General features: G+C 33.9%; 3 protein-coding genes across 3 annotated transcripts; all 3 read right to left on the bottom strand.

Annotated features, from left to right (window-relative positions):
• Window positions 1–1,053: 1,053 nt before the first annotated feature.
• On the bottom strand, window positions 1,054–12,334 carry LOC123891031 (paladin-like). Its single transcript, XM_045940815.1, has 18 exons — window positions 11,512–12,334; window positions 11,223–11,294; window positions 10,896–10,966; window positions 10,692–10,791; window positions 10,489–10,587; window positions 10,032–10,158; window positions 8,751–8,884; window positions 8,613–8,672; window positions 8,200–8,435; window positions 6,973–7,402; window positions 6,237–6,560; window positions 5,191–5,793; window positions 4,937–5,110; window positions 4,170–4,397; window positions 3,790–4,073; window positions 3,113–3,397; window positions 2,647–2,769; window positions 1,054–1,979 (listed from the first exon to the last, which is right to left on the bottom strand). The coding sequence occupies exons 1-18, from the start codon at window positions 11,785–11,787 to the stop codon at window positions 1,847–1,849; spliced, it is 3,759 nt and encodes a 1,252-aa protein (XP_045796771.1). The 5' UTR covers window positions 11,788–12,334; the 3' UTR covers window positions 1,054–1,846.
• A 1,731-nt stretch (window positions 12,335–14,065) lies between these two features.
• Window positions 14,066–16,473, bottom strand: LOC123891030 (F-box/FBD/LRR-repeat protein At4g00160-like). Its single transcript, XM_045940814.1, has 4 exons — window positions 16,187–16,473; window positions 15,060–15,821; window positions 14,802–14,969; window positions 14,066–14,686 (listed from the first exon to the last, which is right to left on the bottom strand). Exons 2-4 carry the CDS (start codon window positions 15,813–15,815, stop codon window positions 14,342–14,344), a joined length of 1,269 nt encoding a protein of 422 aa, XP_045796770.1. The 5' UTR covers window positions 15,816–15,821; window positions 16,187–16,473; the 3' UTR covers window positions 14,066–14,341.
• A 587-nt stretch (window positions 16,474–17,060) lies between these two features.
• On the bottom strand, window positions 17,061–20,480 carry LOC123891029 (cathepsin B-like protease 2). Its single transcript, XM_045940813.1, has 11 exons — window positions 20,325–20,480; window positions 20,155–20,214; window positions 19,949–20,029; window positions 19,081–19,237; window positions 18,946–18,950; window positions 18,795–18,869; window positions 18,252–18,377; window positions 17,947–18,165; window positions 17,704–17,817; window positions 17,571–17,606; window positions 17,061–17,480 (listed from the first exon to the last, which is right to left on the bottom strand). The coding sequence occupies exons 1-11, from the start codon at window positions 20,385–20,387 to the stop codon at window positions 17,346–17,348; spliced, it is 1,071 nt and encodes a 356-aa protein (XP_045796769.1). The 5' UTR covers window positions 20,388–20,480; the 3' UTR covers window positions 17,061–17,345.
• Between the last annotated feature and the right edge of the window lie 2,140 nt (window positions 20,481–22,620).

Raw genomic sequence — 22,620 nt, 5'->3', positions numbered from 1 at the left:
GGAATCTAGTTAGAGGAAGATTGCAACAAGGAGGTTAGAGAAAAATGTGTTACATTGCAAATGTTTGGCTCCAAAGATTCTTCCAACTACAGAATGTGCAGGTAATGTAGTTAGCACCTTTTAGTAGGAAAGCATGATATGTTACTAGGATGGTCCTGTCTTTGTCAGGAGAAAAAAGAAACGTAAAGTTACTAATTTGTTCCTCGTACATATACTTTATTTTACATCTTCCTTTACACCTCTTTTCTTCTGAATCCTCACTCCTCACTTTACAGCTTAAATATCTTCACTCTTTTTAGGAGGTGTTCTTATTCTAATCATTTTTAGATTAGAGGTGAGGTGTCAACGTGAGTCAAACAAACTTGTGGTTATGGAAAGAGAGAAAAAGAAGAAAGAAAGAAAAAACTAACTAAAACTTATATTTGTTTAATGCGCATCATAAATTATTTGTTAAACTGTACTTTAATTATTTGTTTAATGCACATCATAAATTACATATTACGAGTTCGATTACTAGTTGAACCATTCTTAAGTAAAACTTGACCGAATTACTAGAGTTCATTCCCTTAAGAACAAGAGAGTTAACACAAAAAAAGTAATCGAATCTTAATTTGTAGTTCAAACTTTTGATTTTGCAACTAGACTTTGCAGTGACTATAGAGTCCAATGAGATCTCAATCATCCATTTGAGTCAACTGATCTAGTCAAAATTAATAAAAATCAATTGAATGATTGAGATATTTACTGGGCACTCTTTAGTGAGAAATCCCATAGAGAGAATCTCCATCCACTTTTACAGATGCCCCGTAAATGTTAATGTTATGTTTAAAAGGGGTGTATTTAATTTCTGAATTCTTTTTTACTTTAAAAGTTATTTCCAACACAAAATTATTTTTTACTTTCATAATATGTTGACAGGCACCATATCAAATATTAATCTATGTATTCCAAAGGAAAGTTCAAATTTAGCCAAGCAATCTGCTTCTGGATTGGCATATCTAGATACATGATCAAAACAGACAAATTCCATAGCAATTACCAAGTCCTTAATCCTTGCCACCAAACTTACATATTTACCCATTCAAAAAATGAAACTTACATATATACCATTCAGATTTCCCACAAAATCATTATAGTTAACCTTACAAGAATTCATATTTTTTGACTGAGCCTTACTAAAACTTCTACACATCTACACTCTGATAGACTGATCATGCCATTTGTCATTCTCCGAAAGTAGATTATGCCAAGAGAGAACTAACTGCTTCAAAAACTTGTAGAATTTGAGTCAAATAACAATCTCGGGTTCTTAAGGGCATTAATGAAACTTGTTTATTGAAGAAATAGAAAACTTTCTCCCTCCCTTCACTCGAGTGAAAACTCTTCCCCATCCCACTACTGTATGTTGTGAAGCAAAGCACTACTTTCCATCCTTCAAAAAACTTACAAACAATCACTGAAATAAGAATACAATCAGCTGGGAAATATACATATCATCCCTTAGCTGTGCAACCTAATACCTAACTAACAGGCGTCCCAATGGATATTTTTACCCACCAATATCTTCCTTTACAGGCTAGACTTTAGTTTGGCAAACAGAGATTACTCCTTGAGCTTTTTTATTATATACTCATGCCTTGTATCAGAGCCAGCTGACTACAGGATATATACTGCTCTTCCTGACATAGCAGTTTGCAAAGTAGCAAGTGCCAAGCGTGTTGCTTACACTTGGGGGCTTTGTGTGCAAAATAAGGTATTGTGCAGCACGGGGAAAAGAAGTTATAGGTAGACAAACTGTAACAGCAAATGGCAACCGTACATCAACATGATGAAAGGCATTGACATACTATTTATCTATTCTTAGATTGTTACATAGATGACCAAGCTCCGGTCTTGCATCCATCCATGAAGCAAATTCTGTATCGTCAGGAGATGTGCAATAGAGATACGATCTGAATGTGATAAGGAAAAAGTACCGTCTGCGGGAAAACATAATGATTACAAAAGCAATTAGCACAAATAAACTTTTTTTATGTGATGGCTAGTGGCTACCTCACAAATCCAATAATATGTACTTTGAGTTTTCTACATTTTTTCAAAGTTTGACATTAAGCGCAAGATCAACATGTTAGGTAGTTCTGATTTAGTGGTTAAATTGATAATTGATAATGCCAGCTTAAAACTGCTGTTAATCAAAGTCAACTTTACAACAATAAATAACCTTTTCTAACATGAACTTTTTTATAAATTCACCGTTGCATTGAAAGTTCGTAACATGTAACATTTTTCATACTCCATCAACGTGCATTTTATATTAATGTTTGATTTTCTTTTCAATGAAGCCTAATTATTATTTTTTACAAAGTATTTTAATATTATATGATTCAACATGAAAGAGATGCACATTAAATAGAAACAATTCTAGGGTTGCATTGATCAAAATCATTTTCTATAAATTTATTAGTGGCTTAAATGTCTGGTTGCATCAATTCCTGCATCCGTCATGCTACATATATAGGCACCAGCAGCATACGCTAGGGTGTGATTAATTCTTTTCATATCTTTTAGTGGCAATATATACCAATAAATATTAATCATCAGTAGGTACCAAGAAAACACATCTGTTAGCAAGACAAGTAAACGTACCTCAAAGCCTTGATACCCATGTCCATAAGATATGCACGCTCCTCGTCATCATCATCTGTGAACTTCTGAAATTCTCTATTGTAATGAAGAATATCATCTCGTATATGCCCTGCGCCTGCACATCTATTAAAAAAAATAGAAAAATTCAGTACCTTCAATGAAAAGCCAATAACTAGCATCTTAAGCTATGTTGCCATATCAAACTTCCTCAGTGGGTAAAGGATGCAAAAGCTATTTTATAACCACAGAAGTGATGACATGATATATTTTCAAGGAAAAGGTAAATTGAACCGGTGAACATCCCCCCGTTCAACCCAAAAAGGGAAAAGATAGGGACGATACCATGTTTCGTATAACATACATTCTTCATCATAGAGAATACAACTTATCCACTCTAATGTTGAATGCATTTTCATACGGATAATAAAATATGGTTGGTAAAGCTTCTAATAAAAAAAATGAGAACCTTTCAATGACAATGTCAACATCTGCTTTGCTTTGGGGACCATGAATGAGGACTCTTGTAAGGTTCAAAATGTCACGATAATCGCCCATCCTAAGCGCTGTTTCATCAGAAGCTCGAGAAAGCGAATTCTCATCAATCACAGTATGTGAATCAGGACCAAATGATGGTTGCAGGACTTTGGATGCAAAGTTTGCCTCTGCACCAAGTCTAATACAGATAATGGCCATTGCATATGCAACTCCACCAAATCCTGTGTGCGATACAAAGAGGTAACTCCCTGCAGAGCTACAATAAAGAAAGAGTTTAGATGTACATTGTAATATCTAAATGTAGAATAAAAAGATTAACATATTGAGTTTGCAGTTTCTAGGTGGTATGCAGGGAACATATTCAGAACATTGCCACTATTGCATGCACTGCAATTAAAACGTCAGATATGACCATATAGTTCTACAAGGCAAACCATGACAATAATCTCATGACTGCATTTTGGAGACAAAGCAAGGCAGCAAAATTATTAACAATCGTAGGTTGTTAATAGTTCTAAGATATGAATCATGATTCTTAATAATTGTATGATTTTATGCATAAACTGTTTAGAATCGTGCAACCAGTGCAACAACAAAAATGTTGGCTCACTTTAGAAGATCCATATACTGCCAAGTAGGGAGACTTACTCATCTTGACAGTACTGTATTGCATCAACATCAGAGGCCAAGGCATCTCTTTCTCTTGTTAAGGGTATCCTCCGATAGACAATATCATATCCATCATCTTTTAGAAGAGAATAAACTTCTGCTGGCGTCTTAACGTCATCTGCCAGAATGTTTTCCCAGTATCCAACCACAGCAGATTGATTTGTGGAGGGGTCATATTCTTCACGGTGTAGTAGCATTCTCCCACCAGACTGTGTAATTTCAGCCAGTATGTCTTCTTTCAGCCGTGCCTCCATGTGTTCAACCTGAATTTTAGTTACCATGAGACATGAGTTATTATTCAACACATTTAATTTAGTAAATATGTTCCAATAGACAGACTATTGTACAAGATGGCTCACCACAGGACCGGTGATTCCAACGTGTTTGAGTGTATCAACAGGTTTGTTTAACTCCCTAAGGACAAAGGGAACACAATTGATATAAACAACCGCTTCTTCTCTTACATCGGTCAATATAACTTTTCGAGCAGTGAACCCAGGTTTAGACTTAGCATCCAAATAGTTTAGCATCTCCTTGGCCCCAGAAATGGTTGGAGTTGCCATGCAACATACATGGTATTCATCAACCTGGAAGAAAAAAAATTGAAATTCTTACAGTAACCATACCACATTATATATCAATTGACAATAACATGAAAATTCATAATGCAAAATGTTGTGAGGTTAGTAGTGATTTTTTTGATGTATTTGTCAACATACTCAATTGTCAAACCATGATTCAATTACATAAGAAACACTATATAAATTGAAAGTATGACTATCATATAACACAAACCATAGTATCTTAATATTTTTCAAAGTATAAATATATGTTAAAGTTGTCTGCATTTCAAATATTGTACGAGTGGAAGAAATATCACCTAAAGTAAATTATCAAATGTACTTGTAAAATTACTAGATAACAAACTGATCAGATGTGCAATCTAGTTCCGATCCAGACGACATCTTTTTCCAAATAAACTTACACCATCAAACATACTAAAGGTGCTAATTCTACCTACACTTGGATGACCCGGTAGGTACCCACTAGACGCGTAGCCTTACCCTCTAGCATCACAAATGATGATAGTTAGTTTTTTTAGCAATACTTCCATACATAAACATACCTTGTAAACATGAGGTGCACCATGTATTTGTATATTATTGGAAGTTCTCTGTCCAGGAAAGAAATACATTTTAAGTATGGAGCCCTTCCCCAAAACAGAACCATTTCTGGCCTTGACAGTAGCCTCCATCACCGCATCTCCATGCTGAGACTCTTGTGATTCTCTCAACTCCTCCTACAATTTAAATTGGCATTATTGAAGCAATCCTAATTTGAATTTTGAAAAAATAAATCCTTTGAGTAGAAAGTAGTTACAGGGACAGTGAAAAATCTCCCCGGTCTTAATCTGATGCTCCATTTCATAGCCTGTACTTCTGGCCTCTGACGTAACCAAACCTTAAATGTCATTCTGGATTCTCCTTGTCCACAAAACCCATCGAATGCTTCACTTCCAAGATATGCTGCAAAAGCAATTAGACGGAAGTACCGCTCCAAGTACTCAGCACTACGATTTAAAGCCACCCTCCTTACCCTAGGCTCAACATGCTGTTGATTGAATACTTTTCTATATTGTAGGACAGCCTGGCGAATGTTTTGAAGTGCAGAACATCTATCAATGACAGCATCTAATGCCTCTCGGCATTCAACGCCATTATCAAATAAGGTGGTTATCTTCCATAACAAGAGAATGTCATTTATACCAAAAACACGGTTTTGTTTCTCGTCTATCTTCGTTTGTGAATTATTTGAGGTCAATGCAGCGACACAGGCCAAAGCTTCATCTCCACTTGAAGAACCGCCATTTGATTCTTCTTGGGTCATATAATCGTTCAATATTTTAATGGGCCTACCGAAATCAATACGAAGTTTCACAAGGCAGGCGATGACCATACCGGTAGTCGTCCTCCCCCTACCCATCTGTTATATCAATGAGATATATTAGGGGCTAGAAATGAAAAAGGACAAAAAGGCACGAAGAACCATTGATGAAACATAAAATGAGCGCGTTCATAAAGAATAGAGCATAAGAGATTGTCAAATACCGATTATCCCAAAATCTTAAGCTGTTAGGATAGAGCCACATCAATGGTTTTATATTATTTCTAACACGCCCCCTCACGCAAGAGCCCACTTGGGCTTGAAGCGTGGATAATGCACAGGCCCATCTAGCATATGCTTAAATTCCACTTTTTTTTTAATTAGAAAGTGAGGGGAGCGGGGATCGAACTCTAGACCACTTAGTCATAGAGGCTTTGATACCATGTCAAATACCGATTATCCCAAAAGCTTAAGCTGTTAGGATAGAGCCACATCAATGGTTTTATATTATTTCTAACAGAGATAAAAGAATAAGAAATTACCTGACAATTGAAAACTAAAGCAGTGTCCTTTGCGGCAGAAGCAATATTAATTGCCAAAGTATCAAAGTCAGAACGTTTAGGAGCTTTTCCATCGGTGATGGGCACACGTGCATACTTAATGGGAAACCCCTCAGCTTCCAGGCTTTTGAAAACTTCAAGTGGGGTTTGAATCACATCAGAGCTAACATTCTCCCAAGCATCAAATATATGTCCATCATCTGTTTCATGAATAACCATTATGGCACTGCTATATTGTTTAGCTTCCCTTAAAATGTCCTCTTTTAATCGAGCTTCCATTTTCTCCACTCTTTCACGGTCAATACCCTGAAAGAACAAAATACAGCTTCCAATTCACCAATAATAGGAGGAAAGAATGCCAAATTAACATGAAATTCAAAGCGGCATCTAATGACATCTTAATTTCAACTTATTATACAATTAAGCATTAGTTGATCAAGTATATATTGACAAAACCCTGAGCTGCACGGCGCATATTCAGCTATACCTCAGAAAAATAGATACTGTTACATTAGATGATCCCACAACTATAACGACGCAATTTTCTTTCTGGAAAGAACTAAAAAACCGTGTAAACGCAGGAAAAACCATTCCTTCTCACACTTCTCAATTAGAATGCTATGTTTCCATGAGCCAGTTTTTCTTTAACATCTACTTTGTCATCCCCCCTTTCATAAATTCAAATTTACTGAAAAGATATTGCATATGTAATGTTTACCGTGTACTCCAACATGTTTTTGTATGGTCTTTCAACTTCACGAAGAACAAATGGCTTCCCATTGATGTAAATAACAGGCTCTTCTCTCATATTATGCCAAAGTATTGGCCGTCCACCATTAGTACTGCCAATCCTATGAATGACAGATCGGATACCATCAATGGTTGGATTCGCAACACCAAAAACTGGAAATCCAGGAACTTTTCGAAAATTAGGAGCACCGTCCACTCTATCTGGCAAACTCGGATTTTGGCATCCAGGGCAGTGATCACTTTTTAGAACAGTTTGACTACCAAGAACCTCGCCTTTTCTCAAGGCAGCAACATTACCCATCTCAGATGGCCGGCCATCAGTTGATTCAGCTATCATCTTTAAAGATGGTTTCAAACTTGAATATCCAAGTGCACCCATTGGATCTCTCCTGAGTAACCTGCACTGCCAATTGGTGTGAGTTGTGCCAAATAACAATACTCATAAGATCAAGCAAGTAAACAAGTTAGATTACAATCAGAAACCTAATTGGTAAAGATTAAAGATTGTCCAACAATGCGATGAAAAATTGACACAAGAAAGTATATCTAAGGAGAATGTTAGATAAACAAAGATATATGGAAGCTTCAGGAGCCACACACAAGATACATTGTCGGATAATCTTTACCAATTGGATTTAAAAATTTAATCCAGTGTATAAAAGAATCTGGATGCCTTAAAAAATCTATCTTGGAGCGACACACAATAAACATTCCTACATACCTAAGCATCATCACAATTCATAACACAGCCACTACCATAAATTAATGTCAATCTTATTTCCCAACTAGCACATGTACAAATTTTGATCATATTTGTTAACTAAATACCTAATTGAAGCAAGAAAACACAAGGATTCTATTAGAATTTGAGAGGCCTATACTCAACCACAAAAGCTAGCGTGAGGGTTGAGGTTTGCACTACACTTATAAAGGTTGGGACTTCTAACAGATTCCATTAATACTGGAACCCAGTTACATGAGTGATCCTGACCCTACCCACATATGATAGATTATGTCCGAAAATCAAAGCGAGCCCGGTTCAGTAACAATCATGATCATTGCTAGATATACAATTCACTAGTCAAACTCAATTTGACTCAATAAATACACACCCACACTCCACAGGCCTAATGAAGAGAAATTAAAAAAGAAAAATTACAAAACATAGACCTCACACAGTTACTAAAATTTTAACCTGCGAATAATGCTGTAGAGTTCCGGCCTTGCTCTCATCCAGTCAGAAAAACTACTGTGACCAGCAGTGCTAGAATGGAGCATATCCCTTTCTGAATGAAGGTACACAGCAAAACATATTAAAAAGTAGTATCTCTCCAAATACTCTACAAAAAATGAAAGTGATGCCTCCCTTTTCATCTCATCTGGTTGTCGCAGAATGCTATTGCGATAGGTGCCAATTGCTTCACGCAGATTCTGGAGTTCAAGAAAGACGAGGATTTAATAAGCCAATTTTGTAAATATGAATATTCAACTCACAAGATACATGGAAGGAAATTCAAAACATTCAAAGAGACTGTACAAACAACCAACATAGAACTGATAGAAGTTATTTTTCAGCAACACAAAACCGAAATGATTAAAAACAGATACCTGCATTGAAGCACATTTGTCAATTACTTTGTCCACTTGCCGTTTCCCATCAACACCACCCTGAAGAATGTTAGCAAATTAGAAAAACAATAATGAATTCTCATCTTATACAAGAAAGATCTAATTGAATATCAGTACCTCTAACACCCGAACCAAGCTTCTTATGACTGCATATTCTCCCCTGCGAATCGCCTCCTCTGAGCTGGGCAAATGGTCAGCAACATTGGCCATATATTGAAAAATTCTACCCATTGAATTGCTTCTTGGAATCCCTATCAATAAATAACATAAACATGATATTTTTGTTAATGGAAAATCCACTGGTACACCTTATGATAAAAACATAAAGACAAAGGAGTAAGAATAAATTAAAGGAAATCTGTTAGGAAACCCCCGCCCCACTATCCATTCACACAAAGTTTACCATACTCAATGGTGCCCTCTCTAACTCCAAAACCTCCCTATTTATACATGATAATTAATAATCCTAACTACCCTGGTAACTAATAACTTCCCAAACCAACTAACTTATCTTAAATCCTAACAGAACCATTAAAAGAGATGGCATAATGCTAGGCAATTTTAATTCCAGGCAATCGTCTCTACAATAATTTTAAATAAGGGTTTCTCAGCATACGCTCTAGCAGTCCCTGATTCATGGAACTAAATTGTTGTTTATGAGTCCTGATTTGAATGAAAGTAGTGATTATGTTGCAAGAGTGGGGAGAAAAAACCTCATCGCAGTTATTGGATTAAGTATGGATGCCAAGGACCGAAAACAACTACTGTTATAATTATAATTCAGGCCATTAGTGCTTAATCCTATGGGTGCATTGCACTTCTCTCACACTCATTATAGGTCAGTGCTCTCAAATCATATGTTTGATTCATTCACCAATGCATACTCACCTGCATCCTCCCCAAGAGCACTAGTTGGACAAATGTCCTGTTACCTAACAATAATATGAACAAAAATGAATCCTTGGGAGATAAACGAAAGAGTCGTGTTTCCGTTATAAGTTTTCTTTTTAAGCATGTTAGTGAAATAACAAGCTCTTCTTCCAATGAAACTCATAACTGACACCACAACCAAGGTAAATGCTAACATGTACAGAAAGAATGCAACCAATCTGCCTCACATTGCATTGGTAAGAAGAATTACATGCTTATGTGAAATTGCCACACATTTTATATTAACTAAAAACTGGAATGTGTGTTCATGTGCTCTGGTATTGGTGCAGAAAAGTAGTGTTTTTTGAAGAATAAAAGAATTCCATTGTTGTTTAATTAACAGCAAAATAAATAGCTTTCAATCAGATGCTGGATGTGCAAGAATAGAAATAAATGGCATAAACGAAAGAAAATAAACAATATAATCAGAAAAGTTGAATTAATAAATTAATGAATAAATAAAAGTACCAGAGGCCCCAATTCGATTGAGGTAGACCAAAGTTGCGATGACCATTCCAGTTGTCGTTCGTCCACGCCCCATTTGACAATTAAAAATTATCTCTGAACTGACATCAGCTTGAGAAATTTTATTTACCTAAATCAAATATTAAGAGGAGCTAAGATGCAAGAAATCATTGGTTTCGGGAAACGTAATAAATAAATGAGTTTTCCAAGTTAGTAATATGAGGTTTCCCTGTAAACAAATAAAAACCTTAAGCATTGTCTGACAAGACAAAACAATTAAACTACATTACCCAACTCCTTAATTGTAACAAAATAATATATGTTGAAATTGTGATGCTTAAGGTGGTATCATAAAACAAAAAGAGTGATCAAAAAGCAAGATGAATCGTTATTTTCTTGCAAACTAATTCAATCAGAAGCATTTCCTCCACTGAAAAAGAAATTGATGCAAAGAACTTACCAAAATATCAAAATCCAGTTCCTTAGGCGATTTTTCATCAGTTATAGGAACACGTTCATAATCAACACGGTATCCCTCCACTTGCAATTCCTCATACACCTACAAAAAAGGGTAAAGAAAAAAAAAATAAAAGATGCAATTTTTCACAGGAGAAACTGATTTAATACTCTCACATTCCAATTCTAGACAAGCTTCACCCATACCTCTAATGGTGTCTTCACAGAATCACACGACACCGGTTCCCATTGGTCCACCATCTGACCATCGGGCAGTTCATCCGTCACAAGGATCTTATTTCCATATCTGTTACGTCAACATAAAAATAAGATTGACAGTAATGGATAAAAACAACCACAAATTCCGCTAGACAAGTTCACGACAAATACAGTTAGGCACCGCCAAAATACCTTTCAGCTTCCAACAGAATGTCTTCTTTCAAACGAGCTTCCATTTGTTCAACCCGCTCCCTATTAATTCCCTGATTAATTACAAAGTCCCACATAAGTTAGACGCCAAAACAGTTTTATTAAAACAGCAATGCACTCAAATCAACTTAAACAAGTCAACCCCCAAATTGCGTGTAACCACAATCGGGAGGCTTCTGCAATCACATCGCAATTGCATAACCCACATTGTCGGAATTTTACCTCAATATCACTAATCAGTAATCACAACCTAACTACAACAACAATTTAAAACCTTATATATTGGCATTAAAAGAATTTAGAATATACCGTATACTCAAGGTTGGAGAATGGTCTCTCCACATCGCGTAAAACAAAAGGGCGGCCATTAATGTACACAAGCTGATTACATTTTCAACAAAGAAACAAACAATGTTATTACTTATTAGAGCATTATTAATACTAAATACTAATCACCACTTCATCATACAAAATTGAAAAAATAATAATTAAAATGAACTTAAATTGAACTAAATTACTACTCCTTGTTAAGAACAAGAATTATAAAAAAAAATTAAAAAAAAATTATTAAAGAAAAAGTATGAGTATGAGAAATTACCGGTTCTTCACGAAGACTAATCCAAAGAACATTTTGTCTTTTGTTCCGTTGTAAGCGAGCACCAATGTGATTAAGAACATTTCTGATTCCATCAAGGGTTGGAATAGCAACACCATGAACATGCAAAGACTCAGCTTGACGATAATTAGGAGCACCATCGATCTGAGGAGATAATCGCTTATTCTGACAACCAGGAAAATGGTCACTCTTCAGAATAGTTTTCTTTCCAAGTACACAACCACCTCGCATTCTCATCACTTCTTCTGGTTCCTTCATCGCTTCAATATTATTTATGACTGCAATGTGTTTGTGTTAATGTTTCTGAGACTTGTTAATTTAAGTGAATATATAAGCTGTCAACTTCAAAGAGATTGTGGATTTTTAGATTAGGAAGCTTGAATTTTACTACTACTACTACTACTAGTGCTTTATTTTTTGTGGTGGATTTTTCGGGAAAATGATTCTGAAACCACCAATAATACCTACCAAACAAAAAAACTTTTTGTTAGAAGAACGTGAAAAGCGTGAAAAAGAGAGTTAGAGAAACGTGTGTGTCTGTCTGTGTCTGATGATGTGATTGAACTTAATTAATAATTAATTGAATAGCTTAAATATGTAGTATGTATAGCGTGGAGTGTATAGTAGTATATGCTTTTTGGATAAGCTATTATTCTAACGTCTGTTTGTTTTGAAAGCGTGTTATGGGAGATGAAGAAAAAAGAATAAGCGCGTTTTGCATAATCTTGAAATTATGCTGTGAGAATATTCTGTTAGTTTGTTATCTTTGATGCCACGGTGGCGCTATTTGCTTTGTTTCCTTGATAACGGGAAGAGAAGTGGATGAGATTAAATAGTACTACTGTAGTACACTTTGTCACACTTTTTTTCCATTTTTTATTTATTTTAAAGTACAAAAACTAATTCTTTTATTTATTTATTGTCCAAAAGTAACACTAATTCTTTTATATTTGTTTTTGGTGAAACCGAAATTTTATATTATCTCCGTCCAAAATAAGTTAAAAAGACCGGATATTATCTTTAGAAACCCAAGTTTAACAAAGAGTTAGAAGATTAGTACCGTACACTTGCGTGTAATTTGAACGTGATAAATAACAATGCTAACAAGTAAAATATATATTATTGATTAGTTAAATTATTAAATTTGTTAGATCGGATATTATCATTAAGTAAAATTATCAAAATTGTTAGATCGGAGTATAACTGAGTTTGAGTTTATAATAACTTTGTCATTTTATTTATGTAAAAATAAAACTATATTGTACTAATAATTTGAAAGTCTAAAAAATAGAAAAATATAAAATGTACACATTAAACAATATAAAAAAATATAGTAATTTTCAAATGATTGAATGGACAAGTTAAAAGAAAATATTATTTGTCCATGAACTTAGCTTAGTTTATAGGAGTATTGTATTATATATGTAGATGTTGATATTTGAGTTTTATATATTTAAATAATTCACTGTGGGTAAAAATTGTTCTCGTCAAGAATCAAATTTGAGTTCTGCAAAACAATTCAATTTAGGGCGAGTTTATTAATTACTTGAGTCTAATTTCATTAGTCAGTAAAATTTATAGTTACTGCACTACTTGACAAAAAAAAACATTTTTATATTTACCTCAAGACATATAAAAAAAATTAGGAATTTTTCTTTTTAAATTAAGCATGTGGGTTCTGTTTGGCGAGACATATACATTGGTTTATAGCTTATAAGTTCATTTGGCTCAAAAAGATATATTTGGTAACTGTTTTTCAAAAAGAGCTTATAACTTATTTTTCAAACGCTATTTCAAGTAGTTTATGTGCTTCTAACTTATAACTTATCATTTTTTCTTTCAACTTTACCTTTGTCATCTTACTTGAAAAAAATTAAATATTAATCAAAGATACCTTTTTTATATCATTTTAGATTTATAAGCTAATTCAACTATTAATTTTATCAAATAATACAAATTCATTCGGCTAACTTATAAATTATTTATTATCCGCTATAATCAGCTATTTGTTTCATCAGCCATAGTCTTATTAGTTACCATTAATTAAATACAGTAATGTGCATGTGGTAGGCCGGTTGAAGTAAAAAAAAAGAAATGTTGGTAGATTGGCCGGTTGAAATAAGTTAAATTAATGGAAAAGTTTAAAAGAACGTGAAAGCCATGATGGGAGAGCACTAGTTTTATATTTGTACTTTTTCACCTAATGTTGACTAGTTTTTTTGTACTGTACTTAATAAGAAATAAATTACAATACTTTTAAGGTTTTTTTTCTAAGAAAAATAAAATAAAATTACTTTTTAGTTTTATAAAATAAGTTTATTCTATAATATTGACTAAATACATCAATTATTAACACTAATTTTATATTTTAAATACTACAAAATCGACAGATTCACACCAAGCTTTGTTTTGTCAAGACTAATAATACAAGTTAATTAGGGATCAAAGGACTACACTTCTAAAAACTTGATCAAAAAGAAGCTCTGCCACTCTGATTTGGAAGAACTTCATGTCTATATATCAAAGGAGAATTTATATAAGAGGCACCTAAAGTTACACTTTCAAAGCAAAGTTAATATTGCAGTAAAAATGAGGCCATCAAGATAGCTTCAGGACCAAGCAACTTAAATGCCCACATTATTAGGCATTGCCGCTCTCAAGGATAATTAAATTAAACAATCATTGAAATGAAAAGTCACACTTCTTTTCTTTAGATAGTTGAAAATATCAAAATACTGAACATACTCGGCGTAAATTGTGAATGCAATGGAAAGTTAAACATCAAACTTAATTGGTGTGCTTGTAAACCTTTCTAAATATATTCAACTGAAATTGCACAAATGGCTGAAAGCTTCGGACACGAGTTTAATTCATTGAAAAACATCCAGTCGTAAATTGAATTGGAGAAAGCTGCATATCTGATTGTCATGGCCTGTAAAAGTTGCGCATTTTGTAAAATATATGTTGCAAATAGAAGTGCATCCCTTCTGCTGTGATAGGTTGCAGTTACAGCACATGATCTGAGGTGAGATGAAACACATTTAGGAACATAATTTGGACATTTCCAGTTTGTGTACTTCTCCAGATTGATTTTCAATGTCAACTCCCATGTACGAAACCAGCTGTTCCGAAAGGTGATATTCGGGATTTGTGTAACCTACATAAAAAAAAAACACAATTACTAAAAGAAAAATTGCCAAACATAAAAACTAAGATTTGTGGAATATGCTAAGAAGAAAAACACACAAATATGATACATGAATGCGACAAACCTTTTCAACCGAAAGAATTTGAAGGTTGGGACAATGTTGGAGCACATCGACAACATCATCCCAGCCATGAAAGTGATGAAACAATAATTCAAGGTGGATTAAGTTTCGAAAGACGGGAGAGCCTTTGAAATAGGAAATGATGTTTTCATTGGGAAGCTTCGGCTCTAACTGCAAAATTGCCAAGACAAAAACAAGATAAGAAAAAGAAATTAAATGACATAATCAGTAAGGATTAAGGAAGTGATATCAGATTTGTACCCGTAGAAACTGGACATCATAATATATTGCTTTAAATAAAACATGATATAGATCATTCACTCGTCTGATTGGGATACTCGCTCGTTCAATGTAGCCAACCATAATATACAAATCCTCGAGAACCAATGATGCAGAAATAAGCTTCTTGAGATCTTCTGAATTTTGTAAATAAACACCTTTTAAATGAAGGGTTTTAAGCGAGGGAAGATCAAAAGACAAAATTTTACCCGCCACACGTAACCTCTTGAGTTTGAGTATCACAAGGGTCCGACAGCTGAAAATGCTGCTGGGTGATATGGTTTGAAATCCCTCCGCGTAGTACCGGATAAGTATAGAGAAGGCTGTTTTGAACGTAAGCATGGAGAGTTGCAGATCCTCGACACCACGCTGTTTTGCAGCTTCAATCCAATCATTATGGTTGAAAAGTAAGAATGCAGAATGACACCTAAGGTGAAACGCTTTGATAGGCTGCCGTTGCATGTCTTTGGATAGCATGACATTGTTGATAAAAATATTGAAGAAATTGAATTCCATAAAGTCTTTCACCGATTTATCATCAAAACGGAGAACAGTGAGGAATTTGCATAGTGGTTTCCACCTCTTCGAAAGAACGCTGGTTGTGCAAGCGAATTTAGGTGGAAGAAAAGAAAGTATGTGAATTAGTAACTCATCTGGTAACTCACTAATCCTGTCAACCTTCTCTAACGATCGAATTAACACATCGGATTTGGATCTTCTACCGCAAAATTTCTCCATATGTTTCTGCAACAATTAACGAATCCTAGTTATTAAAAAAAATCACAAAATTACTTTCTCTTTCTCAATTAGGTTTGAACAAAATTACTACAATGCAGAATTTATCTATAGCTTTCTGCAACAATGAATTAACAAAAACGCGAAATATTACTATCTTTCTCACAATTAGGTTTGAACAAAATTCCAATGCAAAATTTATCTATATCTTTCTACAACAATGAATGAATCACAGTTATTAACAAAAACACTCTCACAATTAGGTTTGAACAAAATTACTATGAATTTTCAAGAATCATAGACATGCAAATGAATATTATGCAACTGACATGGATATCAAGATTGAGATAGTGAAGATTATACAAGAATCTTACCAGAGTTGCTGACTACTCCTCAGACCACCGAGCGTTTCTCCGTCATCAATCTGGTGGCGAAGATGATATATTGATGAACTATCTTAAGCAGAATGTGTCAGAATCGTTTCTTTACAGTAAGGAAGATGATCTTGTTATATATTGATGAACAAAGAAAATGCTCAAAGATTGAAAGAAAATGCACAAAGATAATCATGCAGACTAGAGCATTCTCAATGTAGTGTGAACTTAATTATTCAAAATTATTTTCCCCTCTAAAAATTGGCAGTTATTAACAGATTTTATTTAAGAACTAACATAATGACTCGTGCCACTGCCAAGTAAGGATATTTATTTTAATCGGACACATAAACAATAAGTTTTTTTTTACAAAATATAATATATTTTAATTATAATTGTAATAATATTTTAATGCTTCAAAAAATATTTGTTTTGTTAATTTTTTTTTATAATACTTTTCTTAAGAAAGAACATGTAGCAATAATTAATATAACAGGAGTGCTAGCAACATACTCTGGAAACATCATTTCAAAGTATTTCATAAATAGTCTGCACTCTGCAGTAATAGATTCGTCTTTATAAAAGATATAAAAATATAGAATATATACACCAAATTTGTATTAAGAGATTTGATAACATATCGGTCCTTGAGTCAGATACCGAATTTTCGAAAGAAAAAAAAAAGTTGATAACATGACTCTATTTCGAGAAACAGCGATGTTCGATTTTGTAAGTCTTCATTTGAGAGACGGTTCAACCCGTTCGTAAAAATTGAATGACCGTTGCTGATTCTAAAACTAGTCCCATATAGTGCCCAAACACAAAGAGTGTAAATCATGGAGATATATCACATCTACAAACTCAAAGATCCTAATAGCATCCACAATGAAACTTCTATAATTTTAAGACATAAGTAAGTTTCACACATATACACAATGTTGAAGATCCCTAACAGCATCAACAATGGAACATCTCTAATTTGAGTGCATAAGTGAGTTTCACATATAACAAGCCACGTGAAAAGAGAAGGTGCTATGTAGAAACTTCTCTTCTCAATTACCAGACAAACATATGATATAACAGACAACATAACATCTGGTGCAGATTTTCAATGCCAACACAAATCTAACAGACAACATACATACTACAATATTTACATTCAAAATGAAACATCACCATCAGCATCCATGTCAATCACCTCTCTCACCATATTTTTGGTAGAAGGCAAGCCAGCAGTAACAGCATTTTCGATCCCACATTCATTTGTTCCTCTCTTGATCTTAAAGTAACCATCCTGCAGTTTAGTAGATTAACTTAGCTCATTAACTAAGACATATCTTAAGTAACAAATATTCAAGCTGAAAGAATAATTCAAGAAACATACATCTCCCCAATTTCTATTCCACTGATTCGCAAGAAGCTGAAACAGTGAAAAGTACATAATCAGTGATAAAATTCTGAATAGAAAAGTGTTGATTGTCTAGAATCAATAATAAGTTTATGTATTGTCAACATACCCAATAGTCCTCCCCTTCTTCACTTGTTCCCCATCCGATCAGTTTTACTGCGTGACCGCCTAGTGCAGAACCTGTGATGTGTTTATAAACTCCTGATTTGTAGTGAGCGAAATCCTGTCAAGAGATCAAAGGTATGCAAAAATAGCAGAAAATTCAATTGCAAAATGGTGATGACTTTTCAAAATTTGACTGCAGAAGTAGCAGAAAATTTAATTGCAAAAAGGACCAAAAGCTTTCATTTACCTCATAAACAGTGAATGCAACTTCAACTGGACCGTTCTTATAAACTTCTGCCATGATATCCTGGGGATCGGAGTTGACCGTATATGCTTTGACACAATAGTGCTTTGACGCCTCCCAAGGCTGGTTCCCATTTACACACTTTTTAACGCACTTTGGAGTTCGATAAGCTGGCTCACAACCTGGATGAGAACATCCAATTTGATCGAAGTATGGATCACACTGGCACATGTAACAAAAAATACAGATCATAAGAAAGAGCCTAGGATTTTATTCTCTAAGAAATGAAGGGAATGAAAATTTGTTACCTCTTCAGTGACAACACCATGGTTAGCTAAGTATATCCATGCAGAAAAGGGAGTCCCCCCAGAACAGCCAACCCCACAAAGAAGGCCACAGCATGCAAGAATGTCATTAACAGATAGGGATACATTCTGCATTTGAGCATATAGAATGTTACTTTTAGAACAACAACTTCAGTTCAATAGAAAAAAGATACGAAAAACACAAATTGAGAACATGTGGGATTTGATTGCGGAGTTCGGCCAATTTTGCCTACGTCTCCGACTGCAGAGTGGCTGCAGACTGCAGTGCCTTTCTATTATTCAAGCTTAGGGATACAGATTATATAAGTTATGTTTAAATATTCCTGCAAGCTCGAGTGACTTATCCACTTATCGGTAAACTATGAGTCATACCTAATAGTTAGTTCCTCTTTCAAGAGGCAATCCCCTCAAGTGGGTGTGTGCATAGAGATAAAGGAAGTTTACAAAGTTATGCAGCATATTCACAATTACAGACAATAAGTAAGAAAAAAGTTTTCTAATTGGTTCAGTAACAAGTTTACTTACCACGCCAAAATGAACGCAAAAACGATCTGATAATGATTCAACAGCACCAAATGCCCAACAAGCACCACAGTGACCCTGAATCATCAGCAACATCACAAGGATCAGATAAGAACTTCATGGTGAAGGTACCACGGTGAAATAAGAGAATTACCTGATCTTTAATGAGGAAATCGGTTCAGCAACCCATATTATTGTCATTAATAGAAAAGAAAAATCAGCACCTATCGCAAAACGTAATGTTTTTAATTATTATATTAAGAAAAAATAAGGTGACGGAGCAAGTGACCTAGAATTCTTCCAATAGTGCTACACTGAGACCAAGCTGTCCTTGCATCAAAATCCTTTGGCAATTTTAATGATTTTGGATGAGTTACAACAGGTATACTACTCAATTCATTCCCAGTTGTTTGCTTGACACCAAGGAGGCGCTTAAATTGTCGAACCTGTGCATCGAACGCAATGTCATTCATGCAAGAACATACATATCATGAAACTAAGTATGTGCAAGTGAAAGGCATTTTAAAGGGTAGTCTATAAAGACTTAAACATCAATTTTGTTATTGACAAAAAAATTAAAGGCTAAATTGCATTTTTGACCCTTTAACTTTCACAAGATTTTGGCCCTCTAACTTTCATAATATCACTTTTAACCCCTAACTTTAACCCATTTTGCAAAAGGTTGGCCCCATTGATTTTGACCAAGTTAAGCACACGTAGGCAATGGCTCACATGCCACGTCAGCATGTCTTGCCACATATGCTTACGTGGCATGTGAGTCATTGTACAGCATTGACTTAGTCAAAATCAAGGGCCACCTTTAGCAACATAGCTAAAGTTAGGTGGCCAAATTCGCAAATTTGTGAAAGTTAAGGGGTTAAAAGTGCAATTTAGTCAAAATTAAAACTTAGTAAAATCAAATGAGTTAACGGGCATGCACCGATAGTATAAAATAGTTTTACACCGTCGTCATCTAATAAGAAACCACCAATCTACCATGTCATGCAACAAATTTCAAAATATCTTTGTGGTTTGGTAGAATACATGATGCTCATTATTGAATGTCAGTGTAAACTTATTTGACACTATTAGATTAGTGCATCTTCTATTTTCTCAAATCAAAATAGTATATTTGGGGGAGTTGAAGTGTAACTGACTGTATAATTGGAGAAACGGGGATTAATAGCAGCCTCCCACCCTGCCACTGGATTTTCGTTAACATGTTTAATAATAGATTCCTGCGATGTGATGATGATAACGTTGTTAATAAGATTCATCAATCAATCAGCAATCACATACATAGAATGATAGAAGCATAAAATGAAATGAAATGAAGAGAATTAGCGTAATAAATCCTTATTACCTGAAGGATATGAGAATTAAGCTTGAGTTCAGTAAGCTGGTCTTTTTCCACCTCACCGTTCTGTCAACAACGTTGTTGTAATTTCAAAACACAAGAGTTCAAAAATAGAAAGACAAAAACATGATGAACGACAACATAAGTAGAAATCAAACTGAAGAAGAAAAAGGTACCGAGATATAAGAAGCGGATAAAGCTAAAAATAAGGAAGCTAGAAGCAGAATTGTTGGAGTCATTTTGATAAATGAATATATGGATAGAGAATCAAATGTAATCTAAATCTTTGAGTCTTGAGATTCCATCATTTTCTTCATAATTAATAATCAAATTAAACAGTGTCCTAGAGCACTCGTTAGCATTTGCCTATTTGCTCATCGGAACATTTATAGATTGTTTGTAACTTGGTGAAAATTTACTAAGGAGAGTGATAAAGAGAGGTTGAGCGTTTTAACCTACGCATACTATTATAAAAAAATAATATTATACTCCCTCCGTCCTAAATTATAAGGGAAAATAAAAAAATCACACTTATTAAGAAAAAGTAAAACATGAGAATTTGAAGTATGTTTTTGTGGGTTTTTCTTGGAATAAGTTGCATAGGAAGATGTAAAAACAATTTTTATTGGTTGTTGTTTATTGAGAAAATGAGAGAGAAGAAATTAAATGCAATTTACATTTAATTTTATGAAAATAAGGAAAAAACATTCTTGAAAATGATTTTTTCTCTTATAATTTGGGACAAAAAAAATGGCATTTTTTCCCTTATAATTTGGGACGGAGGGAGTACATCAATTATTTATAATTTGGGCCATGTTAATTGATGTTTTCATGATTAACATGAAAGACTTGATAAATTTTTATAATAAATACCAACTTTACAAAATACATCGTTGAACTTAAAGTTTATACTATATAGATTATCCATAAATTTTTTAAAAATTATTTGATATTTTATTGAGACTCGTCAAGATTAATGATATTCAATAATAATCCATAAACCGTTAATCTTGATTGGTCTCAATAGCATATTAAATAATTTTAAAAAAATTAAAAAAAATTATGGGTGATCTATACGATATAAACTTTCAATTCAACGGTCGATTTTGTAAAATTTGTCTTCGTTATTGTAGTATTCGTAGCTAGGGGTGTACATGGATTGGGCAAATTCGATCAACCCGGTCAAACCCACCCAATCCAACCCAAAAAAGTGGGTTGGGTCGGGCAATTGGGTGGATATGTATTTCAAAAGTGAAAAACTCATAAAAAAATCGGGTTCCGGGTCCCGACCCAACCCAAAAAATTCACTGACCCACTAGTGTTATTATTTTTTATAAAAATACTAAAGGTTTTGTCATTTAATCGTTAAATATTTTTAGACAAATGCTAACGAGTGCCCCTGGGGCACTCTTTAAGACCTTAAATAGTAAGATCTTAAAGAGTATCCCGGGGCAATCTTTAAGACCTTAAATAGTAAGATCTTAAAGAGTGTCTCGGGGGCACTTGTTAGCATTTGTCTTTAATTATAATAGGGTTTAAACATATGTTTGATAATATATTATAATTTTTTCTAAAATATAGAAGTTGTTTTATTTTTTAACCATAGTTTTTAAAAATTGTTGTTTGGCCTAGCTTTTTACTTTTAAGGAAAAAAAAAAGAGAAAAAAAAAGTTAGGTCAAACGATACCTAATTATTCTTGTAAATTCTTCTTCAAAAGAAAAATTATTCTTGCAATTAACCAACCAAACTTTTAAGTAAAATGTTATTTAGCAAGAATTTTTTTATGTAAGAAAGAGAATAATCTTATGTGACAATATTTAACACTATAAATTACTCTCTCCGACCTTAATTACAACTAAATGTCACTTTTTAGATACGTTGAATGACTAATGTATCTACTTCATTTTTTAGACTAATTACATTAGTTATTCAATATATACAAAAAGTGACATTTGCTTATGATTAAGAAAGAAGGGAGTATAATCACTTTCTCTCCTATGTATGGTTAGCCAATTTTTGATTGGTCAAATTTCATAATTTTGTGGATTCTTCTCTTTCTTGCGTAAATACTCTATTTCTTACTAAATAGCAATACTCAACATTTAATTAAGCTATTTTTTTTTTTTGTCAAATAGCTTAGTGGCTAAAATTCCAACTAAGCTAAGCTCCAACAAAAACTAAAATTATAGATCCGTTGTATAGTATTTAAAACTCGATGATAAAAAATTGTTAAAAAAATAGTTAAAATGATCCCAAGACGTATTATTGTGCGCATGTTTGACCGTAACAAATTAAATAATGTATATTTTCCTTAAAAGCTTTCTTCCATATCGATCCTAAAAAAAACGTTTACTTTCATATTTTATGTTTAGATCATTAATTCATCCAATGATAAATACCCCTCCTCGGCAATCTTGAAACCACGCAAGTTTGTTTTCACCCTAAAAAGTTTTAAATCTGGGGTTTCAAAA

Source organism: Trifolium pratense, linkage group LG6 (assembly GCF_020283565.1).
Source record: "Trifolium pratense cultivar HEN17-A07 linkage group LG6, ARS_RC_1.1, whole genome shotgun sequence".
In the NCBI taxonomy this organism is placed as follows: domain Eukaryota; kingdom Viridiplantae; phylum Streptophyta; class Magnoliopsida; order Fabales; family Fabaceae; genus Trifolium; species Trifolium pratense.
This window is presented reverse-complemented; position numbering and strand designations above follow the sequence as displayed.